Source organism: Dama dama, chromosome 6 (genome assembly GCF_033118175.1).
Source record: "Dama dama isolate Ldn47 chromosome 6, ASM3311817v1, whole genome shotgun sequence".
NCBI lineage: Eukaryota > Metazoa > Chordata > Mammalia > Artiodactyla > Cervidae > Dama > Dama dama.
The window spans coordinates 11,549,418-11,573,674 of NC_083686.1; the positions used below are offsets into that span (position 1 = coordinate 11,549,418).

The 24,257-nt window shown below is 48.9% G+C and overlaps 1 protein-coding gene across 2 annotated transcripts; it reads left to right on the forward strand.

Annotated features, from left to right (window-relative positions):
• Positions 1-6,767: 6,767 nt before the first annotated feature.
• ZNF518B (zinc finger protein 518B) lies at positions 6,768-23,575 on the forward strand. 2 transcript variants are annotated; one of them, XM_061145514.1, is made up of 4 exons: positions 6,768-6,879; positions 16,947-20,026; positions 21,208-21,284; positions 23,334-23,575. In XM_061145514.1, exons 2-3 carry the CDS (start codon positions 17,135-17,137, stop codon positions 21,217-21,219), a joined length of 2,904 nt encoding a protein of 967 aa, XP_061001497.1. In that variant the 5' UTR covers positions 6,768-6,879; positions 16,947-17,134; the 3' UTR covers positions 21,220-21,284; positions 23,334-23,575. The 2 variants fall into 2 exon arrangements, with proteins under 2 accessions (XP_061001497.1, XP_061001496.1); XM_061145513.1 differs by having other exon boundaries at positions 16,947-21,284.
• Positions 23,576-24,257: the final 682 nt, after the last annotated feature.

Consider the following 24,257-nt stretch of genomic DNA (forward strand, 5'->3'; position numbering starts at 1 on the left):
ACTTATTTTGTAGTGTACTAGAATGAAAAGGACTCAAGTTAAAGAATAAAAAACTAATTCAGTTCATCTGTGAAGAAGGTAAAACACAGAACGATAGAGGGAAGGTGACAGTCTTGTGTGATGAAATGGTAAGAAACAAGGTTGTTTCTGAGTTGATATCAGAGAGATGAGAGATGTCCCGGGCAGGGCGAAAAGGCCAGGGTCTTGGGAAAGAAGCTGACGCATAGGCAATGCAGAGGGAGGAAATCTGGTGAGAGACGCTGTTGGGAGCCTGTATAGAACTTGGAGGTTCCTGCGAGGACTCTGCAGCTGGGGAGTGACTCAACTCCATCTGCTTTGTTCCAGCACCACTCTGACACTGCAGATGGTGAATGCATGCTGGAGCGGAGACAAGAGGCGCCCGCAGACTAGGGCTGTCCGCGGGGAAGGACCTGCTCATCCTTCACCCCCATCCGTTTTGAAACTCCAAGCGTCTACTGTGCGTGGCTAGAACGTAGCCCGAGCCACGAGCGACCGTCCGCCGCGTCGGAGCTGAGCCCACTAAAACTCCTTTATCCCCTTCTGCGGATCACGCACTCGGTCGCTGCAGCCCTGCCCGAGGGCTCTAAAAGTTTCAAATGCTCCTCTCGCTTTCGGGACCCATCCCCTCCCTTCTTGGGGACCCGCCCGCCTCTGCGCCTTGCTTTGCCTAAGGCTGATCTTGGCCGAGGGCGCTGGCGACTCTGCCCGGCTCGGTCTTGGAAGCCGGGCCTGTTTTGTGCTTTATGCCAACGACCAGCAAAACACCCGGGACGCGTGTCCTGGTGGAACTTACAGTACAGAAGCGGCCACGCACACTTACTTGTGAGTGTCACAAAATGGAGGGTATTGGGGGAGTGGAGGGCTCATCCGGAATCCCTTTAATCTCAAGCCTTCTGGATCTTGCAGGGCGACATCTGCATTTGTTCAAATGCAAAAGTTGCAAATGTGCCCAACAGAGGAGCGCCACGGAGGCCTCGCTAAGGCCCGGCGGCGCCTAGCGTTACTCCGCGTCCTCGGTGATCTGGCCAGCGCCGCGACTCCACCAACCCCCGAGCCTCCTGTTCCCGTCATACGAGAGCAACAAAGCAAAGCAGCCCAGAAAGATTTCTCTCGGGAGCGCGTCAGAAGGAGGGTCCCGGCGCGGGCTGGGGCCTGCCGCGGGCTTACAGCCCCGACGGCCCGGGGAGCGCGGTCCCGCGGGTGCGCGGGCGCGGGGTAGAGCTCTACACGCGCCCAGCCGCCCAGACCGCCGCGCAGCGACGCCACAGGCCGCGGGCGGAACTGCAGCGCGCGGCGCTCTCGGGCGGGGTGGGGCGGGGCGGGGCAGGGCGACGTCCCGGCGGCCTCCTGTGGCTCTACGGGCCGCGCATGCCCGGTTCGCTGCTCGCGGCTCGCGGCCGGGACCCACCGCGCTGTCCGGCGACTCCCTGGGGGCCGCATAGCCGCGCGGGGGAGGCACCGGCCCCGCGAGGCGCATCCGATGGCTGGAACCGGAGCGTGATCCCTGGTGCCCACCTCCGTCCCTCAACCTCCACTAAAGGTTGCCCAAGTTACTGCCTTGTTAAGTTGAGAAAAGCCTCAGAAACCGGCAGTAACTTGCCCAAGGCCACACAGCCGGGGCACAAGCGAGTAATGGGGGTCCAGGATTCCACCCTGCAGCTTCCACTCCCTGCGCCCCGGGACTGGGAGGATAAAGTGGATCTCCACGTGCGTGCCGTGGTGTCGCAAAGATTCAGATTCGACTTAGTGACCGCGCGCGCACGCTTGGGCAGCTTGGGCGAGGAGGCCTTTGTCCCACTTCACAGAGGAGCAAACCCAAACTACGGCTCCAAGTTACTAGACATTTTTGAAATATTTCAAAATATTCAAAAACAAGCCGCTCCCCGGGGTGGGGGTGGGGGGCGGTTCTCCCGTTTATGCACGGGCTTTTAAGTGCCTGGGATTTACGAGTCTTTGTCCTCACCCCTCCTCCCCAAACACTCGCAGGAAGTTCCTGACCTGGCTGTTAGAGACCTGGCCCTTTTCCAAGGCACAGCGGTGTCAGTACTTTCCTCTGAGACCCAGGATCCTCACTGGCAGAATCGTTGACTCCCTAAGAGAACACGGTTTGTAAGCGCCTAGGATGACTACGTCTACACTGCGCTTCGTTCTTCCTCTAACACGTCTATGCCCATCTCAGGATCTCTACCCACGCTTTTCTCTATGAATAAAGCAAGCTCCTTTTCCTCTTCCTCTGCTGGATCCTACTCACGACTGAGAGCTCAGCTTCGGAGTCCCCTTCCCTGAGCCTTTCAGATCATTCTTTCTCTCGCTTTGCACTCCCTTCCACATTACCCTACCCAGTTTTATCTTCCCCCAGCTTCTGCGTGGGTGCTCAACCTCTTCAGTCCTGACTCTTTGCGACCTTATGGGCTGTGGAGCCTGCTAGGCTCCTCTGTCCATGAGAGGAGGAAAGAATACTGGAGTGGGTTGCCATGCCCTCCTCCAGGGGATCTTCCCCACCCTGGGATTGAACCTGAGTCTCTTATGTCTCCTGCATTGGCAGGCATGTTCTTTACCACTAGCGCCACCTGGGATGCCCCCCACCCATCCCACTTCTAACATTGCCTAATATTAATCATATATTCCATTAACTGTTTAAGATCTACAATTCCCAACAAAATGAATGCTCCCTGAAAGTAGAGCCTTATCTTGTTCCTCTGACCTCAGACCTAGCCTGCACCTGCACTAGACAGGCACTGAAGGAATGCTTGTTGAGTAGATATATATAAGCTCCCAGTCCTTACACTCAATGTCTTATCTTGTTCACATGTCTTCCCTCCTCTCTCTCATATGTTAGGCAACCATATATGGGAGCTTGTATTAACTGTAACAAATAGAAATTTCTATCAGGGTTCTGGAGGTGAGCAGTCAGCAGAGCCTCCATCCCTCTGAAATCTCTAGGAAAGGACCCCCCCCCCCTTTTTTTTTTTCCTTTTCAGCTTCTGATAGCCCTAGGCATTCCTTGGCTTCTGGCAGCATAATCCCAATCCTGGCTTGTCTTCACCTGGCCCTTTGCTCCCTAGATGTCTGTGTCTTCGCATGATCTTCTCTGAATCTCTTCTCCTCTTTTTTAAAGACACCAGTCACATTGGACTGCAGCCCTCCTAATGAAGGATCTCACCTTAACTACCTCTGTAAAGACCCTATTTCCAAAGAAGTTCGCATTCACACGAGTGAATTCCTATTCTCATTTACTGGACTTTAGTATCTTTTGAGGGGGCATAACTCAACCTATAACAGAGGTGGTCCATGAAACACTGAAAAGAAACCGCTCAACTAAGCTGAAGGGTGGGGACGAAGACAGGAAGGGCAGCAGGTAAGTATAGGACATGTGCACCGGCTGACCACCCAGCATTTCTGGGTGAACTCTCCTCCATCAGAAGACCTCTAGGGGACAACACTTCAACTTTAAGGGTTTCCACAAGAGTGGTTTCTACCCCAGCTTGGCCCCTTTCCAGGTGATAAATACCCAATTTCCAGACACTCCACAAAGCATTTTATCTTATAATAATTGGGCTCCTGAGAAATAGAAACCTATCAGGGACTATGCTAAGCCTCAACCTGCCTTCTCTTTCTTACAGTTGACAATTGCTTGTGACTAGGACCTCTTCTTCACTGAATTTTACAGGAGAAACTGAGGTTCAGCCAGGTTAGGGAGCAGGCTCAAGGCTATGTGTATAACCAGTTCTAACTCCAGAGAAAGCTCCAGGAAACCCAGAGGTACTCTTTGTCAGTTCCATGTGACTCAAGGGGGCCGAACTGTAATGCACGAGTGTGTGTTACACAGACATCAACAATGATTTGGGCTAAATTACAGGAAAAAAGTCTTTAACACTTATAATTAACAGTTTTTCCTGATTTGGCTCCTTCTGCCATCAGAGATTTCCGGCTTATTGCCAATTTAGATTCTTCAATGCTCTTCTGAAACCCAGCCACCCTTCAGGGTGACTTTGAGCTATCTACTTCATTCTCTCTGATACAAACTGGCCATAAATGTGTTTTTCCGAGAAGAGGTTCACTAGCTTCTCCGCCCTAAGAGACAGAGGACCGGGAGGCACCCTTATCAGCAATGACTCTGGCAGCGCAGAACAGGGGTTACTGTTGGTGATCCACCTCTGGTTTGCCATTCTCTCTGCCAACTCTCGCTATCTCAGTGGTGGGCATTTTTGCCCGCTACTGGTCCTGTCATCCTGAACGCCACTCCTCCGTGTGGAAGAACTGTCTCAGCCCTGCCGGACAATGTCTATGCACCTGGCCTTCTACAGGAAGGTGCTGGAAACCAATCATGCTCCATCCGGAGACTTGAAATAAACTTTTGGCTGTTTTTCCTGAAGAAACTTCGCTTCCGGGTGACGCTACTCCCCCATCCCAGTCTGTTCCCAATTAGGAGAAATTGTCTTTTGTAGAGAGCAGCATCAGAGTCAGTGATCACTAGCAAAACGGCCCCTCTTCTTTCTTTGGGGAGGTGTGGTTCTATTCGCGGTATAGCTTCCTTCTGGAAGGGCGGAAGTGCCTGAGGGAGTAGCTCTTCCCCCCACCCCCAAACAGTCCTGGAGCTCAAAGCAACAGGAGAAAACGCCGGCACGGCAAACTCCATCTCCAGGTCCTCCCACAATCACCGTCCCGTCTGACTCTCGAAACAACCCACATAATAAAAATGAGGCTCTGGGCTTCAGACCTTAGGAAGCATTACTACGAACAAAGCTAGTGGAGGTGATGGAATTCCAGTTGAGCTATTTCAAATCCTAAAAGATGATGGTGTGAATGGGCTGCACTCAATATGCCAGCATATTTGGAAAATTCAGCAGTGGCCACAGGACTGGAAAAGGTCAGTTTTCATTCCAATCCCAAAGAAAGGCAATACCAAAGAATGCTCAAACTACCACACAATTGCACTCATCTCACACGCTAGCAAAGTAATGCTCAAAATTCTCCAAGCCAGGCTTCAGCAATAATGTGAACTGTGAACTTCCAGATGTTCAAGCTGGTTTTAGAAAAAGGCAGAGGAACAAGAGATCAAATTGCCAACATCCACTGGGTCACAGAAAAAGCAAGAGAGTTCCAGAAAAATATCTACTTCAGCTTTATTGACTATGCCAAAGCCTTTGACCCTGTGGATCACAATAAACTGTGGAAAATTCTGAAAGAGATGGGAATAACAGGCCACCTGACCTGCCTCTTGAGAAATCTGTATGCAGGTCAGGAAGCAACAGTTAGAACTGGACATGGAACAACACTGGTTCCAAATAGGAAAAGGAGTATTTCAAGGCTGTATATTGTCAACCTGCTTATTTAACTTATATGCAGAGTACATCATGAGAAACTCTGGGCTGGATGAAGCACAAGCTGGAATCAAGACTGCCGGGAGAAATATCAATAACCTCAGATATGCAGATGACACCACCCTTATGGCAGAAAGTGAAGAACTAAAAACCCTTGATGAAAGTGAAAGAGGAGAGTGAAAAGTTGGCTTAAAGCTTAACATTCAGAAAACTAAGATGATGGCATCTGGTCCCATCACTTCATGGCAAATAGATGGGGAAACACTGGAAACAGTGACTGACTTCATTTGGGGGGGGCTCTAAAATTACTGCAGATGGTGACTGCAGCCATGAAATTACAAGATACTTACTCCTTGGAAGGAAGGTTGTGACCAACCTAGACAGCATATTAAAAAGCAGAGACATTACTTTGCAAACAAAGGCCCCGCTCAGCAAGCCTATGGTTTTTCCAGTAGTCATGTATGAATGTGAGAATTGGACTATAAAAAAAGCTGAGTGCCCAAGAATTGATGCTTTTGAACTGTAGTGTTGGAAAAGACTCTTAAGAGTCCTTTGGACTGCAAGGAGATCCAACCAGTCCATCCTAAAGGAGATCAGTCCTGGGTGTTCATTGGAAGGACAGATATTGAAGCTGAAACTCCAATACTTTGGCCACCTGATGCGAAGAGCTGACTCATTTGAAAAGACTCTGATGCTCGGAAAGACTGAGGGCAGGAGGAGAAGGGGATGACAGAGAACGAGATGGTTGGATGGCATCACCAATTCGATGGACATGAGTTTGGGTAGACTCCAGGAGTTGGTGATGGACAGGGAGGCCTGGCGTGCTGCAGTCCATGGGGTCGCAAAGAGTTGGACACGACAGAGCGACTGAGCTGAAACTGAAACTGGGCTTCAGGTCTGACGTTCCCCATCTTTGGAAAAGAAAATATTGAGACTCCGAGAGGTCCAGGGACTTCTTCGCCCAAGGTCCCAGGCGAGGATGCAAAGAAGTTTCAAGAATCGGGATTCGAACCTGGGTCTTTTAAGCCCAGTTCCTTCACGGCGGCTTTCAATAGAGAGAAAGACAGAGAGAGAGCATTTGGAAGGCTGAAGACCGGAGCTCCTTTGCTGCTCCTGGACTTGAAGCTCCACGAGGGCAGGGAGCAAATGCCTTCTTCCTCTGGGCCCACGATCGCTCGGCTTGGGTCAACGATATAGAAGCACGACCGGTTCTCCTTTGGCGGGGGCGAGCGGCTCTCGGGGCCAGCGTGATATCGCACCGCAGCTGATGTAGAGGCTCCGCGTGCGAGCGCTGAGCTCAGGAGCCCCGGGGGTGCTCGGCAAGGATCTGAGAGCCGGCGGGGGAGGGCGCAGCCTTAGGGACCTCGGGCGCCGGGCGCGTTCCGGACGGGCCTCCAGCCGCACTGCGCACGCGCGGCGTCGCCGGGCTCCGCCCCCCGAGTAGGGACCTACAGCGGGCGCGGCGGCGGCGGCGGCCTGGCGCTGGCGGTGTAGACAACCCCCCTTCTTCGCGGGACCCAGACCAGCCGGCCCGGTGAGTGACTGAGCCGGTGGAGGGGCGAGGGTGCCGGGTCCCGCGTGTGCGGGGCAGGCGGGCGGGTCCAAGGGTGCGGTGAGGGGCCGCGCGGGGTGTAGAGGCCGGACGAGGCCGTGCCGGGCGCGGGCTGCCGGCGCCGGGAGGTGCGGGGGCTTGGCCTCCGCGTGCCCGGGGCTGCCCGGCCGGGCGTCTGTGGCCGGAGGCCCCGGGGCAGACGCGAGGCGGCCGCGGGCTCGGACTGGACGCGGAGGAGGAGGAGGGGGCGGCGGCCTGGACGGGAAGGGGGGTCTCCTGCCGGGCCGGACCGGGTGTGGGAGGAGGGGCGCGGGGCTGGGATTGGGGGGAAGGGGACGCGGAGCCAGGGATCGCGGACCCCCGGAGGTGGCGGTGGATCTGTGCGCCCGACGCCCCCGCGCTAGTCAGCCTTTGTGCCGCTGCGACCCCGCACGCTCGCCCCCGAGAGCGCCGGGTCGCGACCCTCGACTGCGGCGGCGGCGGCTGCCGCGTCCCAGCTTGCGGGGCGCCGGGCCCGGCCTCCTCCGCCCGCCCCCAAGCGTTTTAAATGATGCATTTCTCCTGGGAGAGCTCCTACCGGTCGGCTCCGAGCAGGAAGTGTCGTCAGGAGGGCCATTTTTAAAGCCTCCTGCGAGCCTCGGAGGTCCGCGTTGACGTGGTCCGGTCTCCGTGGCCAGAAGGACGCCCCCCCCCACCCGCGCGCCGCTCGCCCTGCTGGAAGGGGGCGCCGTGTTACCCGTCTGCGCCCCCAGCGCCTGCCGTTCCCCGCAGCCGCGCCGCGCGACGTGGACTCGCCCTGGATAACGCGAACCGTCGGTGTGCGCGTGCCAACAATAAACTGGAAAACCCGACTTGGCATTGTCTTTCCTTGGGAGTTTGGGGGCACGTGCCCAGGGTCGGGCTTGTCCATGGAGGGCCTCTGTGCTGGAAAGGGGCGTAAGGGGACGGTAGATGACGGTTGGTCTCCTTCTATAAATGCTGACGTCACTCTTTGGGGGACCTTACCCCAGTCCCAGATGCTTTTGTATCTTATTGCCTTGGGGGCGGTCTTTGGGCAGTTTAAAGCCAAAGAGACCATGTAGGGTGCAAAAGAACGAAAATGCCCGAATCGGAAAGGGAAAAAAGCCAAAGGAGAGAATGAAGAAAACACTTAAGTTCCTCTGTATACGTTGGTTATTCAGTGTATCCCGTGAAAATACCCATGATTTATAAAAACTGGGATAGTGAACAGTTTGTTAACCTAAGGTAGGAAAATGAAAAGTGAACCAAGTACTAAGCACTGTGTTCTGATCAAAATCAAACGTCTACACGCCTAAACTGTGGTGTTAGATCCCTGAAACATTACCCCTTAAGCTTAGAATTGAAGCCACCAAGAGTGAGACAAAACCTTGGTCTCCAGGAGCAGGCAGCCCTTTCCTATGGAAGAGCAGAGAGGATAGGAATGTGTTCCTTTATCTCTGAGTCAGGTATGCAAAGTTCATTCCAATCCCCAGCTGGAGATACTGGCCCAGCAAATGGTGGTTTAAAAACCATTATCCCAATATAGTCTGTTTAGGTAGAATACAAATGTTTGACTTTTAAAATTGTATCAATGTTATCCTTAACCTAGGATGCGTTTTCAGAAGCTTTTTATTTTTTAATCTTGGATCTAATATAGCCTTGAAAAATAATACTTTTGTACGTATTTAGTTTTGTTGGGCTGCTAAACATTTATTGCAAGGTGCTTCTTGGAAACAGACAAAGGAGGTCATTATTTATTGGGCCTCCTCCTTCATGAGTTATGCCAAACTAATGTAGATTTTTACAAGTCTAGTAATAGCGATTTAAAAATACACATAGGTCTACTGATCTATTCACTTGAAAGTGAGGAGATCTGGGCCAGTTTAAGAGGAGAAAGAAGAACAAAGAACATTGTTACTGTCGCCAGGAAGGCTGACATTGTTTTCATTCATCGACTCCTCAATTCAGCCAATACACATTTGAGTGCCTTGTGTGACCAAGCCTGTGGTAAACAGGGTCCCCACCAGTGAAGCTTTCTCGGTCTCGATTGTTCTCAAGCAGCCTGGCACAGATGGCATTTTCTTTGTTCACGTATTCAGACTCAGCCAACTGCAGTCCCCAGAATGCATCCTGGGGATGAAAGTGGCTGGAGACCATCGGATCCAGACATTCTTATCCTAGGGTGGGGAGTGGGGAGGCATCAGAATGACCTGGGAAGAATGTGAGGCTTGTGCCCGAGCCTACCCCCACAGAAGCGCAGTCTGAGTCATTCTTCCACCTGAGTCCTGGGAAGCCTTTTCCCCTTTTATTTTAAGCTCCCTTGCTTAAAAGAAGCGCTTTGGGGGCTCAGTCCCCTTTTTCTCTACAAGCAAGGAGGACATGGAGAAACCAAGGCTACACAGACCCAGGACTTAAACCCCAGTGTCTGGCTTCTGTTGCAGGGCCTTTGTACGGTGCCTCACTGCCTCCCAGGGTTCTGAGCATAGAGGCCTGTGTCAGAGCCTGAGGTTGAGACCAGATGGGACTCAGTGCCTGGGAAGAGCCCATGGGACTCGGCATGCTTTTGACTCACTCAGCTGCTCGATGGCTCCAGGCAGGAAGTAAGAATGGTGCCCAACTGTGACTGCTGTTTCCAGCCTCCCTGAGCAGGGTAGCAGAAGGAATTTAGGTTAGACGCCAGCTGACTGACTCCATGACCTGGGAAAAGCCAGTTTCTCCAGAACTTACAAGAAGCAGGTAATTGGAGGGGGCACTTTGAGAAGTAATGGAGGTAATGCATGAATCTGCCTCCATACCCCACCTCCCGCTTCCACCTGACTTGGGCCGCAGTGCCCAGCATTGGTAACACAGCCAGCCACGGAGAGCATCGGCATCAGATCACTAGTGTGACATTTACCACCTCCCTGAAACACCTGTTTACTTTGCTGCATCCTCCGTCCACAGTTTCTTAAAGACAGCAGGCTGGGCAGGGGTCCAGTAAATAGCCCTGACTCATGCCCATTATGCTCACGCCGTGCCAGGCACGTGTCAGTTTCCAAAAGTCTGCAGACGGGTTACTGTCGTTACACACTCCACAGGGCATCAGTGATGATGTTTCCAAAGTCAAAAGTCTTATAAGCAAGGGTCTACCAGAGTCTACCTTCCGGTGTCATTACAGTTAAGGCAGCGGCCTTGCCTCACCTCCAGGCGCCCAGGGATGAATTGGTCTGCGAGAGGTCGCACAGGAGCGTTGAGATACGACACTTGCTCCGCTGCAGCTGTAATGTCCGGTGAGGGTTCTCAACCTTGACTGCACGTTAGAACCACCTGGCAGGCTTTTAAAACACGCTGAGCCTCCCCCCCCACACACACAGGGGGGCCCAGGCATCATTGTTTTTAAAGCTCCCCAGGTAAATTTGCTATGTAGGAGAGTGACTAAACATCACAGAGACCTCGTTAAAGAAGTTTAGCATCCCAGACATATTCTGACAGGTTGACTACCCTGATGCAGCCAAGGTTAAGAATCAGTGGGAGGTAATTTTTGTTTGTTTAATTATACTTTTTTATTTAACTCTTACTCCATTTCTTCTACAAAACTTTGACTTTAAGGCAAAAAAATGGAGGGAAGTACAAAGATGTATTTGTCCTTCATTTTTATCACCTTAGAGACCTGAAGTCACTAGGAACGTTTAATAAGTAGTACTACCTTGTGTTTGAAAGTGAAAGTAGCTCAATCATGTCCAACTCTTTGTGACCCCATAGACAACACAGTCCATGGAATTCCCCAGGCCAGAATACTGGAGTGGGTAGCCTTTCTCTTCTCCAGGGGATCTTCCCAACCCAGGGATCGAACTCAGGTCTCCTGCATTGCAGGCATATTCTTTATACCAGCTGAGCCACAAGGGAAGCTACCTTTCTTAAAATGCTAGCAAGAGCATAGTTGCCTCTTAAGTTTTGTTTTTTTTTTTTTTTTTTACATGTATAGAACCCTAAGTTTTGACACTAGTCATATTCTTTGTTTAGAAATGTTATCTCTTAAATTGTTCAAAAATAATAACTTCTTTTGTTCTCTGATGCTGTCTCAGTTCACATACTCTGCAGTGTCAAGTCTGCCTCTAAGGAACTCTTTTGTGGACTGGAGAGTGGGGGAGAAGAGCCTTGCCTCCAGCCAGAAACCTTTTATCTCGTTAGGCTTATTTGTTAAACTAAGAACCTGCTCCTCTGTGATGGCTGGAATCTTCTACACTTGAAAGAATCTTTCTTAACCAGAAATATGTTGGCTTATTTCTTGACAAAACCTGTAGTTTGCCAAACATAAGGCTACCTGCTCACTGCATACACCATTTCCTCAGGTCAGTCATGTCAATTAGGGTATAACTCCCATTTTACAAGTGAGGAAACTCAGGCCAAGAGAGGTTAATGAGTCCAGAATGACACAGCTCCAAGTCAAAACCTAGGTTTTAAACCTTGCTCCTGGTAACCCATGAAGATTGCTCTTCCCACTCTCGTGCACTTTCTTTTCACCTGGAAAGCTGAGGAATTGGAACACAGGCTCTCTTGCCCAACCTTCTTGCCTCATTCTGCGTGCCCCAAGTGATACACTTGGATTCAGAAGGAAGTCTAAGATCCCAGAGGTGTACATTTGTCAGCAACATTTTCTTGCCATCAAGGTGGCCATCAGTTCTGTCATTTCAAGTGAAAGTAGATGAGCACAAAGGAAATACTTCATGTTTTCCATTGTGTAGATCTATTTACCATTCAGTTCAATTCTGATTCTTTGCTGAAAAACTTCTTGCTGAGTGAGAACATTGTTTCTCCTTGAATACTGACTTACTGGGGAGGTGTTGGCAGTTTACACACCTAATGTTGGACTGTTACCCTTATCAGGTATCACTCATTTACATACTAATGATCACTTAGGGGCAGAATGTTTTAAATTTTTGATTATTGAAAAAATAAATAAATTTTTGGTTATTGAGACACGTTACTTAGACTAGCCTACGCTCTCTATGGCTTAATAGACAAAATGAAAGGATTCCTGTCTTCAAAAAGCTTTCTCATTTGCTTCTCTGTCCAAGAAAGGATGCAGTCAGCCAGCTAAAATTTACTGAGTTTGGTGGGCATCTCATGAACACAAGATGTATGTGATAATCTGTGTAGCATATGTATGATTTAATTGCCTAGCAACTGTTTTTTGTTTTTTTTTTAAATTTTGCTCATTAAGATCTAGTGTGGGAACACATTCATTTGCTACAGGGATAATGCACAATTTAGCTGAATTTGGAAAGGAAAAAGTCAGTCAGTACACTGGATTATATGTAAACCTAAGTTGTAGTGAGCACTCTTGTAGATAAAGCATCTTTTCCTTGGCAACTATAAGCACCTGTTGGCCTGTTTGCCACTAAGTCAAGGTGGATGGCTTGACCCCAGAGGTGAATTCCGTATTAGACAGTACAACCTGGCAACTGTAATTAAAATTATAAAATGAGATTCACTGTGTACTCCAGAAAAATCCAGGTAACAAAGAAGTATGTGTTTTAGGTCCTTGGACTACTTATGTGATAGGCACCATTTCTTCTTCTGTTTTCTTCATAAAATAAGGGAAAATAATATTTTTAGCAGTTGTGTGTGAGTGACTTAGAACCTAAGTGCTTATAGTCACACTGTCCAATTCAGTCCTCAGCCTTGAGATACAGTAGTAATTGTTCCGTCGCTCAGTCATGCCCAGCTCTTTGTGGCCCCATGGACTGTGGGGCACGGCGGGCTTCCCTGTCCCTCACTATCTCCCAGAGTTTGCTCAAACTCCTGTCCATCGAGTCGGTGATGCCATCCAGCCATCTCATCCTCTGTCGTCCCCTTCTCCCGCCTTCAGTCTTTTCCAGCATCAGGGCCTTTTCTGAGTCAGCTCTTGACATCAGGTGGCCAAAGTATTGGAGTTTCAGCTTCAGCATCAGACCTTCCAATGAATATTTCATTAGGTACTGCTACTGTCTGTTTTATAGTTGGACAGTTTGCTTCAGGTCAGGCCTGGAAAGCAATGGGATAGGCTTGGAAACCCTATGATCTGATTCCAGAATCTGCTGCCTTAAACATTGTTATCCTGCTTTCTGTTCTTCTATTGACACTTGACATGTCCAGTATTTAGAAATCAGATGCTTCCTTTTTTAATAAAAACTTACACGCCCTTCATAAGTTTTATAGCCCTCAATGTCACTGGCCTGGTTTCTAACAAACTCAACGTTTTTCTCCATCTGTCCCTCCAAATAAATGTTTAAGTCACCAGGTCAAGTGAGCTCAAAGTCAGAAGGAAAACCTGGCAGTGGTGGGTGCTGCTAGGCTTTTTCCCGGGAAAAGGCAAGACTCAGTCTAGTGGAAGCATGTTTGTTACACATTGTGTGCCTCCTCTTTGTCCATGGAAGTCATCTTTCTCTGATGCTGGAGGTAATTGTGCATTATAAAGCACACTTTTCGCCGTTTAAAAACGGGCAGCTTAACATTAACTTTTATTTACCATGTCCGAAGTTAATAATACTAAGTATCTTCTGTGTTTTTGAGAGCCTTTCTAAATGAACTTTAAAAAAGTATGCCTCTAGTCCTAGGAGATCCAAGGCAGAGATGTTGTAAAGGGTACTGTGAGTTTGGAAGGTAGGTGATCCCTGAGACTGATGTTACTCATAATTGGTTAGTGGCCTCTCAGCATCTGGCCCACACATGGCCCTGACACTGACAGTGTTTTGTGTAATTCTTGGTCATCAGTTCACTGGGGAGTAATCTGCCAGAGGGCCCAGGTTCACAGGTGGCTGTACCTGAGTGTGAACGAGGTAGAGAAAGGGGCGTGGAGGGAGCAAGGTCCCGGGGACCCATTTCAGGTGTGCTTGGCACAGTGTCAGTGTCCAAGAGTAAATGCCAACATCAGAGCCATCTCCTTCTTCCACTGTGTCCATTTACCTCTGTCTTGGATGCTACGTCTGAGATCTTTTTTCACCCATGACTAGCTGCACGTTATGATGGCCAAAGAGAACTTTGTTTTGAAGAAGCTGGACATCTTTGTCACCTGGACGGAGGGAAGTACCAAGGTAGAAACTGTATAGTTTTGAGACTGGCTTAGAGGCCAAGAAGGTACTTAGAGGCCAAGCAGGTGACATCATTGGGTCATGCATGGCCTAGCACCTTGACTCCCCCATTAAACTATTTTCTAATCACAGCTCATGCTTCGAATTGGCACTTGCTTCTGTGGATTCCTTATTCAAAATAGCTGCTGGCATGGCCTTGCAGAAGCACCTCCAGGAGGCGCCTGCGCTGCAGAGGCACTGAGCAGGCGTGGTTGGTTCTCTAGACTTTCTGCCAGTGGGATGTTCTCCACTTTTCGCTAAGGTTTTTATCACCCAGTCCAAGTCTCCAGTCCGGGGGGAATGACACCTCCACCTTTCAAAAGGATTTGGAGAGGAAATGGCAAAACTGCCTATTTTGTTTGTTTTTTAAAGAGTTGGTAAGCAGGTTATACCAGGCAAGCAAGTTACTTTCTCCCACGTCCCCTCCTTTCCCTCCCTCCCTCCCTCCCTTTCTTATCTCTCCTATTCCTTTCCCTGCTCTCCTTCCTCTCTCTGTTTCTTGCTCACTCAAGATTATGAGGCTGGTATGCACATCTTGTAAACAGAATTGAGACCGGACGAGAGAGGGAAGGGGCAGATAAATGACTGGTCTATCAGGGATTTGGTGGTTTGTAGCTCCAAGGTCAGGATCTAAGAAAGTTACAGGGATGCTGGTTTCAGTTTTATTGAAGGGTAAATTCTGGACAGTGAAACTGCCCAAAGAGGGAAGGAGTTTGGTGTCTGGCAGTTACTAGAGCTTCAACTGCATGACCAGCTGGCAAAGATGGTTTAAAAGATTGAATTGTTGCTGGAAGTCTCAGCCGTTGATTTCTGATAGTGCCTTTTCATCAGAATTACATGAGTGACCACGGGCACCTCTTCCCCATCTCTCTCCCACTGAAGTTTAGATTCGTGAGCTTTGGGGTGAAGCCGAGTATCTCTCTTTGCTATGATTCTATGGCTCCTCCAGCTTCAGGAACCACTGGATCAGATCCCCTTTTCAGCCTCTGCGTTCCTCGGACCAGTGGTTTTCTTAGGCTCTGCCTACAGCCATTGCTTCCTCTGTTTTAGTAGGATGGAAATGCCAACTGAACATGTGGGCGATAGTAGCATTCTTAGATGATCAAACGTGTATGACTTCAGCCTTTCAGACTTATTTTGTGTGGCCCTTGGCTTGTGAGCAGGATCCCAGAGGGAAAGGGCTAATTCCCATTCATGTTTCTGCCCATCTGAACAGACACTGAGGCCTTGTGTGACTCTTGACACTTGGGGAAGCACTTGAAAAGTACATACGCGTTATCTTGTATTCTTTAGCGCTTTAGTCCTCATGCACCTCTGTGGAGGAAGCTGGGTAAGTGTCTGTAATTCTGATTGCCAGATGATGAAAAAAAAATACTGATGCGAGAAAGGTTGAAAGTGTTTTGTTTTTTTTTAAGATCATGAAAGGAAGGCTTTCCACAGATCCTGAACTAAAATGGTTTTTGCTTCGCTGCTAGTTCTGTGTATGCTGAAAAAAGAATGTGTGGTGAAAGAAAACTATTTTTATGTGAGAATCACTGCATTGCACGCGTTGTGGTACTGGCTCCAGACGACAGGAGTGCAGTCCCGCTGCCTCCCTCTCCCCGTCTCCGTGCTGCCTTCCTTTCGCCCTCCCAGACCCGGGTCCCTGCAGCAACTGGAGGCAGTGGCTGGAATAAAGGTCAGGTCATGTCGTGTTGCAGCTCTAGCCTCTCCCCAGGTCTCCGTTACGTGCAGGAGAAGCCATGTCCTCACGATGCCGCACTGTCGGTCTTCCCTGGACCCGTCTCCCCTTCCCCTGACCAAATCTACCCCCCTCGCCTAGCACCCCCTTTCTTGTCCACTGACCCCCAGCCTCCTTGCTGTTGCTCAGGTGCTCCAGGCCCACTTCCCACAGACCTTCGCCCTCCCTCTGCCTGAAGCGCCCTCCGCCCCAGTGTCGGCTTATCCTCAGGCCCGTCCTGACTGTCCACACCCCCACACCCCAGCCCTGCGGCCTCGTCCCCTACTCACGCCCAGTCCCCCTGGCCTGGTTTTATGGTATGTTTTCCCCAATCACTGGCCACCTTCTGCCCAATAAAGAAACACTTGTTTTCTCCCCTTTCTGCACTCTCATGAGGGGAGGGGTGAATTTATTTCTCACCACTGCCCTGTAGGGGCTGGAGCAGTGCCTGGCACCTGATAGATGCTCAGTAAGATGCGAAGCGGGTATTTGTCTGCCTTGTGTTGTCAGAATGTTGTTGGCTTCCTAGCACTTGTTCAAGCAGATGGGGTGCAGGAGAGAGAGCTGGGATCCATGCTCGTGACTCCGTGTACATAGAAACAAATGGACCCTGGAGCTGGTGTCCTGGTTCTACCACTTATGTGTGTTTAGAAGCTAAAGTGACAGAAGGTATTAGGGAGGTTGATACAAAATTACACTTGTGAAATTGCTAGATGCTCTCCATGACACTTAAAAGTAACTCACTCAGCAAAGGCCATCCTGAGTGACTGCCATGATTATTACCCTGCTAAAGTGATGCGTTTTAGAGGGTAGAGTTTGAAAATATTTTCAGTTGAGGCTTGTTAATTGCCAGTTCTATTGTACTACGTACTGTGTGTACCAGGGCTTCCCCGGTGGCTCAGCTGGTAAAGAATCCGCCTACAATGTGGGAGACCTGGGTTCCATTCCTGGGTTGGGAAGATGCCCTGGAGAAGGGAACGGCTACCCACTCCAGTATTCTAGCCTGGAGAATCCCATGGACTGTATAGGGTAGCAAAGAGTCGGACACTACTGAGCGACTTTGACTTCATTTCTTTGTACTATGTGTTACTATCAACATGTGCACCAAGATAATAGGTGAAGATTTAGCATAAAATTCCCAAGGTCATTGAAGTAGAGGGTAAGTCTGGAAACATGTTAGCTAAGCTAAACCTTAAGTTCATGCATTAATCATGCTTTATGATTTATTTTCCCCTTAGTGTTGCCTGGAATATCAGAGAATTGGAAGCCGTCACGTTTGAGGATCCTGGCCTGCTTTATGAAGAAAGATAATTAAGTATGCTCCTAGGTACGCTGCCACAAAGTGTACCAAAGATGCTTCCTAAGGATTTTATCGTATGAAGTCTTTCTGGATTTCAGCGGGCTTTTTAGAAATGCAGATGAAGAGATGAAGGACATTGGACAGCAGCTCTGTAGCACACAAGTTGGTGACGGACGCAATGCCTTGACCATGTCACCCAAACAGCCTAATGCTCATCGAGGGACTCGACCAGATAGACCAGACGCTCAGACTCTTCTGTATCAAGGCTCCGAGGCAGAGGCTGCCGCCATGACTGTTGCTACGTGTGTAAAGTGCAAGAGTGTGCACGAGGTCCCACTTCAGGATCTGAAAAAGGGCACTGGACAGAGCCAGAAGGAGGACAAATACGTTTGCTTCAAATGCAGCCTTGGCTCGGCCGCTCCCCATTTCCACTTTGTGAACAACAGTCGCAGTGCTACTCAGGTAGGAAATAAACCGGAAGCCGTCTCAAGTTCTGTCAACCACAAGTTTAAGGTAAGGAACTTCAAGCCAGGCAAATACTATTGCGACAAATGTCGATTTTCCACAAAGGACCCCCTGCAGTACAAAAAGCACACACTTCAGCATGAAGAGATTAAGTTCGTCTGCTCCCACTGCGGCTGCATTTCCTACACGAAAGGGGAGTTTCAGAGGCACCTGGTGAAGCACACAGGCGTTTTCCCTTACCGGTGTGAGTACTGTGACTATGGTGCTATCAGAAACGACTACATTGTCAAACACAGGAGGAGAGTCCACGAGAAGGCAGGGGCCAAACGGCTGCCCAAAGCCGCTGCCAGGCTGGAGCCAAAAAGGATCAGCGCCTCCAAGCAAAACCCAGAGCTTTCAAAAGCTTCCAGTCCCAGGACCGCATTTCAAAATAAGTTGTCAGATCAGCTCTCAAGGTTTTCCCTCCATGCAAGTAAAGACAGGACGCACAGCATCACGTTGTTACCTGAATCCAAAGAGTACCAGAAAGACGTGGTGTGCATCCCACACAAAGGGGCTCTGTCAGAGCCCACTGAGCTCAGCCTGCTGGGGAACAGAAGTGTGGAGGTGGAGGTCTTGTCCCCCTCGAAAGAGCCCGTGCAGCCGGGGATGCCGTTAACCGTGGTGGCGCCGGCCGAGCTCGTCGTCCCCGCCAACTGTCTAGCCCAGCTGATGGACGTGAAGGTTGTCAACGGAACGCAGCAGCTCGTGCTCAAACTGTTTCCCCTGGAAGAAACCAACTGCCTTGATGCCAGTGGAGGCGATGGAGGTAGCTCTGAACGTGGGTCTAAAGAGAGGGGTGCAAGCGAGCAGGAAAAAATGGCTTCCGCAGAGCCCATGCAGTCCCTTGCGATCGAAGGGAATATCGGAAAACTTGGAGGCATCGGTAGTCTACAGTCATCAGTTCAGAAGCAACTTAAAAATGTGAAATGGGTGAGGTCTTACGATTTTTTCATGCCAAATTCTGGCTGTCACAGCAGCGGAGAATCCCTGCTCAAGCCGGGGAGAGTTGAGAGTTTGCAGAGAAAAGGTTACCCGTATCCCCATAGAGCTGCTCTGCCTTCCATTGCCTTCAAAGGCCATTCTCCATTATCTCTAGTGAAAAACAGTGTTTTACGTGGTCTTGGAACTTCATCGAACTCTTTTCCATATAAAACTGCCCTTTCTTTTACTGAAGACAGAAGAAACTTACCCAGTGACTCGCAGCAGTTATTTCCTGTGTCTGCACCGCCTGCAGCCATTTCCTTCTCTGGAGAAACGGACTCACTGCCCCTATGTCAGAATGATGTGGGCTCTAGGAATGAGATCAGCCTTCCTGCAAAAACGGTTGCCCCTCCCAGGAAGCTGCAAGACAGCCAGACACAGGAGCATAAGGCAGTCTCAAACACAGGCCAGGCTTCCTCTCAACACAGAAGTGAGTATTTACACATCAACATAATGGGAGAAGACAGAGTCAGAGCCCAACAGTCTGGGGATAAACCACTGGAATTAAAGAATCCCGACCAGACTAATGACTCCTTCGATGGCCCGGTCATCTCCTCAGTCTTTTCTCTGAGCTCTGGATCTGAAAACGTCCCTGAGGGCGTCAGGTGGAATAGTTCAACATCCAAAATAAAGTCAATTGAACTCTTGCGCAGAAAGATAGCCCAGTTAATCGAATCCTGTGGCAAGCCTTCATCTCTGGCTGCAAACGGCGCCCATCGACATCCTGTAGGGAAGGCGTCTAAGGTCACTTCAAAAGCCACGCCTGAATGCATCCAGGAAATTAACGTGTCCTTCAGCAGTGCTGGCTGTTCCACGGGCATGCTCCCCAGACCTCAGGACGCTGGTGGCGTCAGTGGGCAGCTCGGGCACCAGCAGGCGTATCCAAAGCTTGTCGAAGGCAGCAGCGGGAAAACCGAAAGCAGAGTGACCAAGAAGCCACATGTGGCTACTCCAGTGTTGATCCCCAAGGGGGCCGTGTTGAGGGTTCTTAATTCCTCTGAGGATTCCCACATTATAGAGGCGACCTGCGAAGCACCTGTCAATATCCCATGCAGTGAGACACAGTTAATAAAGCCCATTCCGCTCTGCCCAATGAAACGGACAGACCCGGACGTACAGTTTTTGACTAGTGAAAGTGGACCCATAGATATGTCCCCAAATCACGATCTGTCTTTTCGGCCTAAATCACGAAAAGAGAGTGCCCATTGCAGCACTGTGCCCAAAAAACCCGGGCCCCTGCATGGCCCTCAAGGAAGCAGTGAAATGAGCAAGCAAGCAAAACTGTTTCCCAGAAGTCTTCCCATCAGTAAAGGTAAACCCAGACAAATCAGCTCATCTAAGAAGAAAAGCAAAATCCAGACTGACCCCAGCCGCTGTTTCAGGGATCCTTCCATCTTTCAGGTTGCAAGACAGCTTCGACTGATTGCAGCTAAACCAGACCAGTTGATCAAATGCCCCCGTCGGAACCAGCCCGTCATTGTGTTAAACCATCCTGACGTCGACTCACCGGAGGTGTCCAACGTGATGAAGGTAATCAACAAGTACAAAGGCAACGTCCTCAAGGTGGTGTTGTCAGAGAGGACTAGGTGTCAGTTAGGCATGAGGCGGCACCACGTCCGACTGACCTACCAGAACGCGGAGGAAGCCAATCAGATCAAAAGGCAAATGATGCTGAAAATGAAACTGAAGAAGGTTCATAAAAACAACTACCAGGTGGTGGATTCCTTGCCTGATGATTCATCGCAGTGTATATTTAAGTGCTGGTTTTGTGGGCGGCTCTACGAGGACCAGGAAGAGTGGATGAGTCACGGCCAGCGGCATTTGATAGAAGCAACCAGAGACTGGGATGTTCTTTCTTCCAAGGGCAAATAAGTGAAAAGCCGGTCTCGGAAGCGCGGTGTTTTTGCTCCCTTTCAGTTGGTCCTGGTTTGGGTGGTTTGGTTTTGTGTCCCTCCCTGACTCAGCGGGGGAAATAGAGGCTGCAGGGATGGGAGGGCGGGTCAGTCTTGCGATCCTCCCAGGAATGCAGGGAGCCACGCGCCTGAGCCCAAGCCGGGTGCCTGGACCTCAGAAGGGTCTGTGTCCCTGAAGGAGTGTGCACAGATTCACCTACACGCATTTGTTCGGGGAGAAGGGAAACTCGGAACAGATTTCAGTGGGATCTGAGATTTCTCTTCAGTCGGCAGCCTTTTTCTGAGTAGATAACAAATCTTTCCTTATCCATTCAAAGGGGCAAGTTTAGAACGTTTGACACATGCTCTTTATATAACAAAATGCTACTGAAGAATTAAACCCAGGTCTCGGTGTGCACATCCCTTGTTTTTTTTTTTTCCCTTTTTGCGTTAACTTATCTCCTGAATACTTGGTACATAATGGAGATTACATTTTCTACTTCGTTATCTTAAATTTGGTTATAAGAAAGTGGCGTTCTTTTAAATCCCTCACCCACTCTGCAGTGTTGCTGAGTGTTCACTGTAGCACAGAGATATTGTGCTTTTGTTGACCCCTTTAAAGAATGATTCCAAAGTTTGGCCTGAGTTTGCAACAACAGCAGATGTTAGGGGAAGAATAAAAGATTTTCAAGCTTTTGCTTTCTTTTTCAAGTACCTTGATTTATGACGGTGGGGGAGGGAATGTGCCTTTTTGGAAGAAGAAAAAAAGAGAAAACATCTTAAGTTGTCTCCCGTTTGCCCTTATCATTCTCCTGAGAGTCGGCTGAGTAATCCACGTCCGCTGTGAATGAACAGGCTCCGTTGAACCTGGATGAAGTTTGGGGAGACAAGTCGAGGTAGGATTGGAAAGCAAGTTGGGGCTTTAGCGAGACAGTTTTGGTTTGGGAGCTCCCCACAAACCAGGGCTGGGGGCTGCACGCTCTGTCTTCCTCCACCACCCGCCCCCACCAGGTCGTATTCTGCCCTCCCTTGGTGGGTTTTCTGAACAGGCCCTCTTGTGGAATAGACCGCTTCCCCACTCACCTGTCCACTCCTTACGATTTTTCCCTCCTGAAAACACTGTGAACAGGCAGGAATCTGCAAAATGGAAACCTCCCCACTGTCTTTATTCAGGCTTCAGGAACACTGTACCCTATTTTCATCGATGGTAATTTCTAACTGATCTCAGCTGCAATCAGGCCGTCCCTGCTGCTCACCCCGCCTGGGAGGCAGCTCCACAAACACTCCAGCTCCCCCCACCAGCAGAAGGCAGTGCTGGTGCTGGTCTCCGCAGCCCGCCCTCTGCACCACTGTGGCTGCATGGGCAGGTGGATGGCTTGGCAAGCACAGATCAGCCTGGGTTGTAGTCCTCACATGCCCCCCACCACCCCCAGCCAGCCCCGAGCCTGCCATAATGCAGAGCACAAATGCAAGGCAGCCCCAGGGCGCACGTTTTCCTTCCTTGTGGACTCCTCCCTTGGAGAACCGGGGGGGGGGGGGGCAGTTATATCTGAAAAGGGCATGAGCAGGCTTCTTGTTGGCTTGTCAGTTGAAGGCTTCCTGATCCATTTCCACGTGGGGAAGTCTTAGGTTATCCTCTGATACATTTGATTGTTAATACTTTGTAGTTGGTTCTCATTACAGATAAATTGACGTGGCTTGTGTGTAGTTTAATACATAATCATTACGTTGGTTTATTGGTTAGTTTTTATTGAAATTTGAAACTTGGTTTTTTTTATATGTGTATATACTTGTGTACACATATATTTTTTACCATATGAAGACTCGGTAGCTAATTTTCTGATTTCCTATTTTATAATGGAGTTATGTGGGCTGGAAAAATACAAAGCATTTTATATTCTAGAAATAATTTATTTTGGAAGTACATTTTTATAATGGTCTGATCTCGTTTTTAGAAAATGAAAGCACAGTAAGTGATGGGTCTGATTTCCATGAACAAATGGGTGTAGAAACCCCTGTGAATCGTTTCAGTACAGTATCTAGTCCTTGTGCATTTCTAGTTGGTGCTCTTTGGGAAATGGGTCGTGTGTACCACTTCACTACATAAAGGAGAGCAATCTTAAGTTTTATCCACAGAAGACTTGTTATCCCCCAACCCCCTAGCATGAAAGAAGGCTCTTAAGAGTTGAGGGGAGAAGAAAAGGCTGTGACTTTTTTTTTCCCCCTCCTTCTATACCTCACTGCTTGGTAGCATCTTTCCTGAAAGGCTATACCTTGACCTTCCAGGAAAGATGACCTTGAATCAGGTCAGAGTGTTAAGTGTCAACATGAAGTATTCACACTTGGCAGCATCAACTGTTTTTCAAGTATTACCTAAAAGTCAACTTATGTACTTGTACAGAGCAAAATTTTGTGAGTAGAACATGTAGCTAGGCTTCTTGAGATTTTCAGTACCTTTTAAGGAATTAAGAGAGCTTCCTGGAAGTCATAAAAAAATGAGAAAGCAAAACATGTCTGTCTTCCTTATATAAAGAACCTTAGAAAATAGTGTGTTAACATGTAGCTTAATGTCATGAAACGAACAAAATTGGAGAAGGTAGAGGTAGAGCTGTGTTGAGTATTTGTCGACTTTCTTACCTTAATTTTGAAGGATCTCTACTCACTAAATGTTATTCATAGTTCTTAATACAAAAGTCATTAACTTATTTTTTAACGTAAACTTTCTTACTTTGGGGGATCAGGAATGAGACGATCTTCTTATATTTATGATATGACAGTGAAAAAAAAATTTTTTTAACATACCCAGAGGCTATTTTACTCAAATTTTTATTCCCAGTCCAAAACACTTTGTGAGTCCCTCTTATGGGCCAAGAGCTGTTGGTTGAACTAAACTGAACACAATGTATTAACCCTCCAAAGTTCCATCCCTCTTTTTTTTTTTTTAGGACATAATGATATAAGCCACTCCAGAAAACGAAGACGTGATGCTGCTCAGCCTTTGGGATATTTTTTGAATCTGTCAGTGTCCGATTGAGCAGAAAACAAAACATCACATAACATGTTGTAAGCATTATTATATGTCCTGCATTAACAGTCTGTGTCTCTGCTGCTCTGACTTTGAAACACGTTATGTATATAGATAGAGACGTTGGTGTAACTTTTGTTAAATAAAACAACTGTAAAATTCTCTCTGTCCTTTCATTTCACATGTTCTGAGAGTTGGCTGTTACACAGCCGTCCTGTGATACATTTCTGAACCACATAAAAGCATCAGTCTACACAACACAGGTGCTTTGAATTCCTTGAAAGTGTATTTTAAATTCCATGCGCTGCTGGTTAACCAGGCATGACCTGAAATGAGGTCAGGTGACATTTTTGTTTGCTTTGACTTACCCTCACAAGAGATGCTGGTTTGAGCAGCAGCAGCAATTTTGGTAGCATGGTCCTCTCATCAGAGAAGGTGTCTGGGACCTGCCCTCCATGTACAGCCTCAACTAGGAGTGAGGCTCAGGTGGGAGTGTCCCCAAGTAGTCAGGGAGCCTTGGGGGGCCAGGTGTGTGGGTGACACCCTCTAGCCAAATGTACGTGATTGTTTATATCTGATTTCTCTACATTCTTGGAAAGTATGAGGGTATTTGGTGAGGGGGCTTCATTCCCTCATCTTATTCCCAGTACCCAAGGAGTCGAAAAGAGAAGAGATTTAGACTTGAGTTGAATTTGGCAAACCCTGAGGAAAATACGGAAGGTAGGAGTTGCTGAAGTTCATCAGTTTGGCTTATTACCTTGAGTTGATTCATCCTCCAACCGTGTAGATCTAATTAGTTACCACCTTCAGTTATTTGGGCTTCCTAGGTGGCTCAGTGGTAAAG

Bases quoted from the DNA above. Each gene is read 5' to 3' on its own strand.
- ZNF518B (XM_061145513.1), top strand. From the start codon at position 17,135: ATGAAGGACATTGGACAGCAGCTCTGTAGCACACAAGTTGGTGACGGA.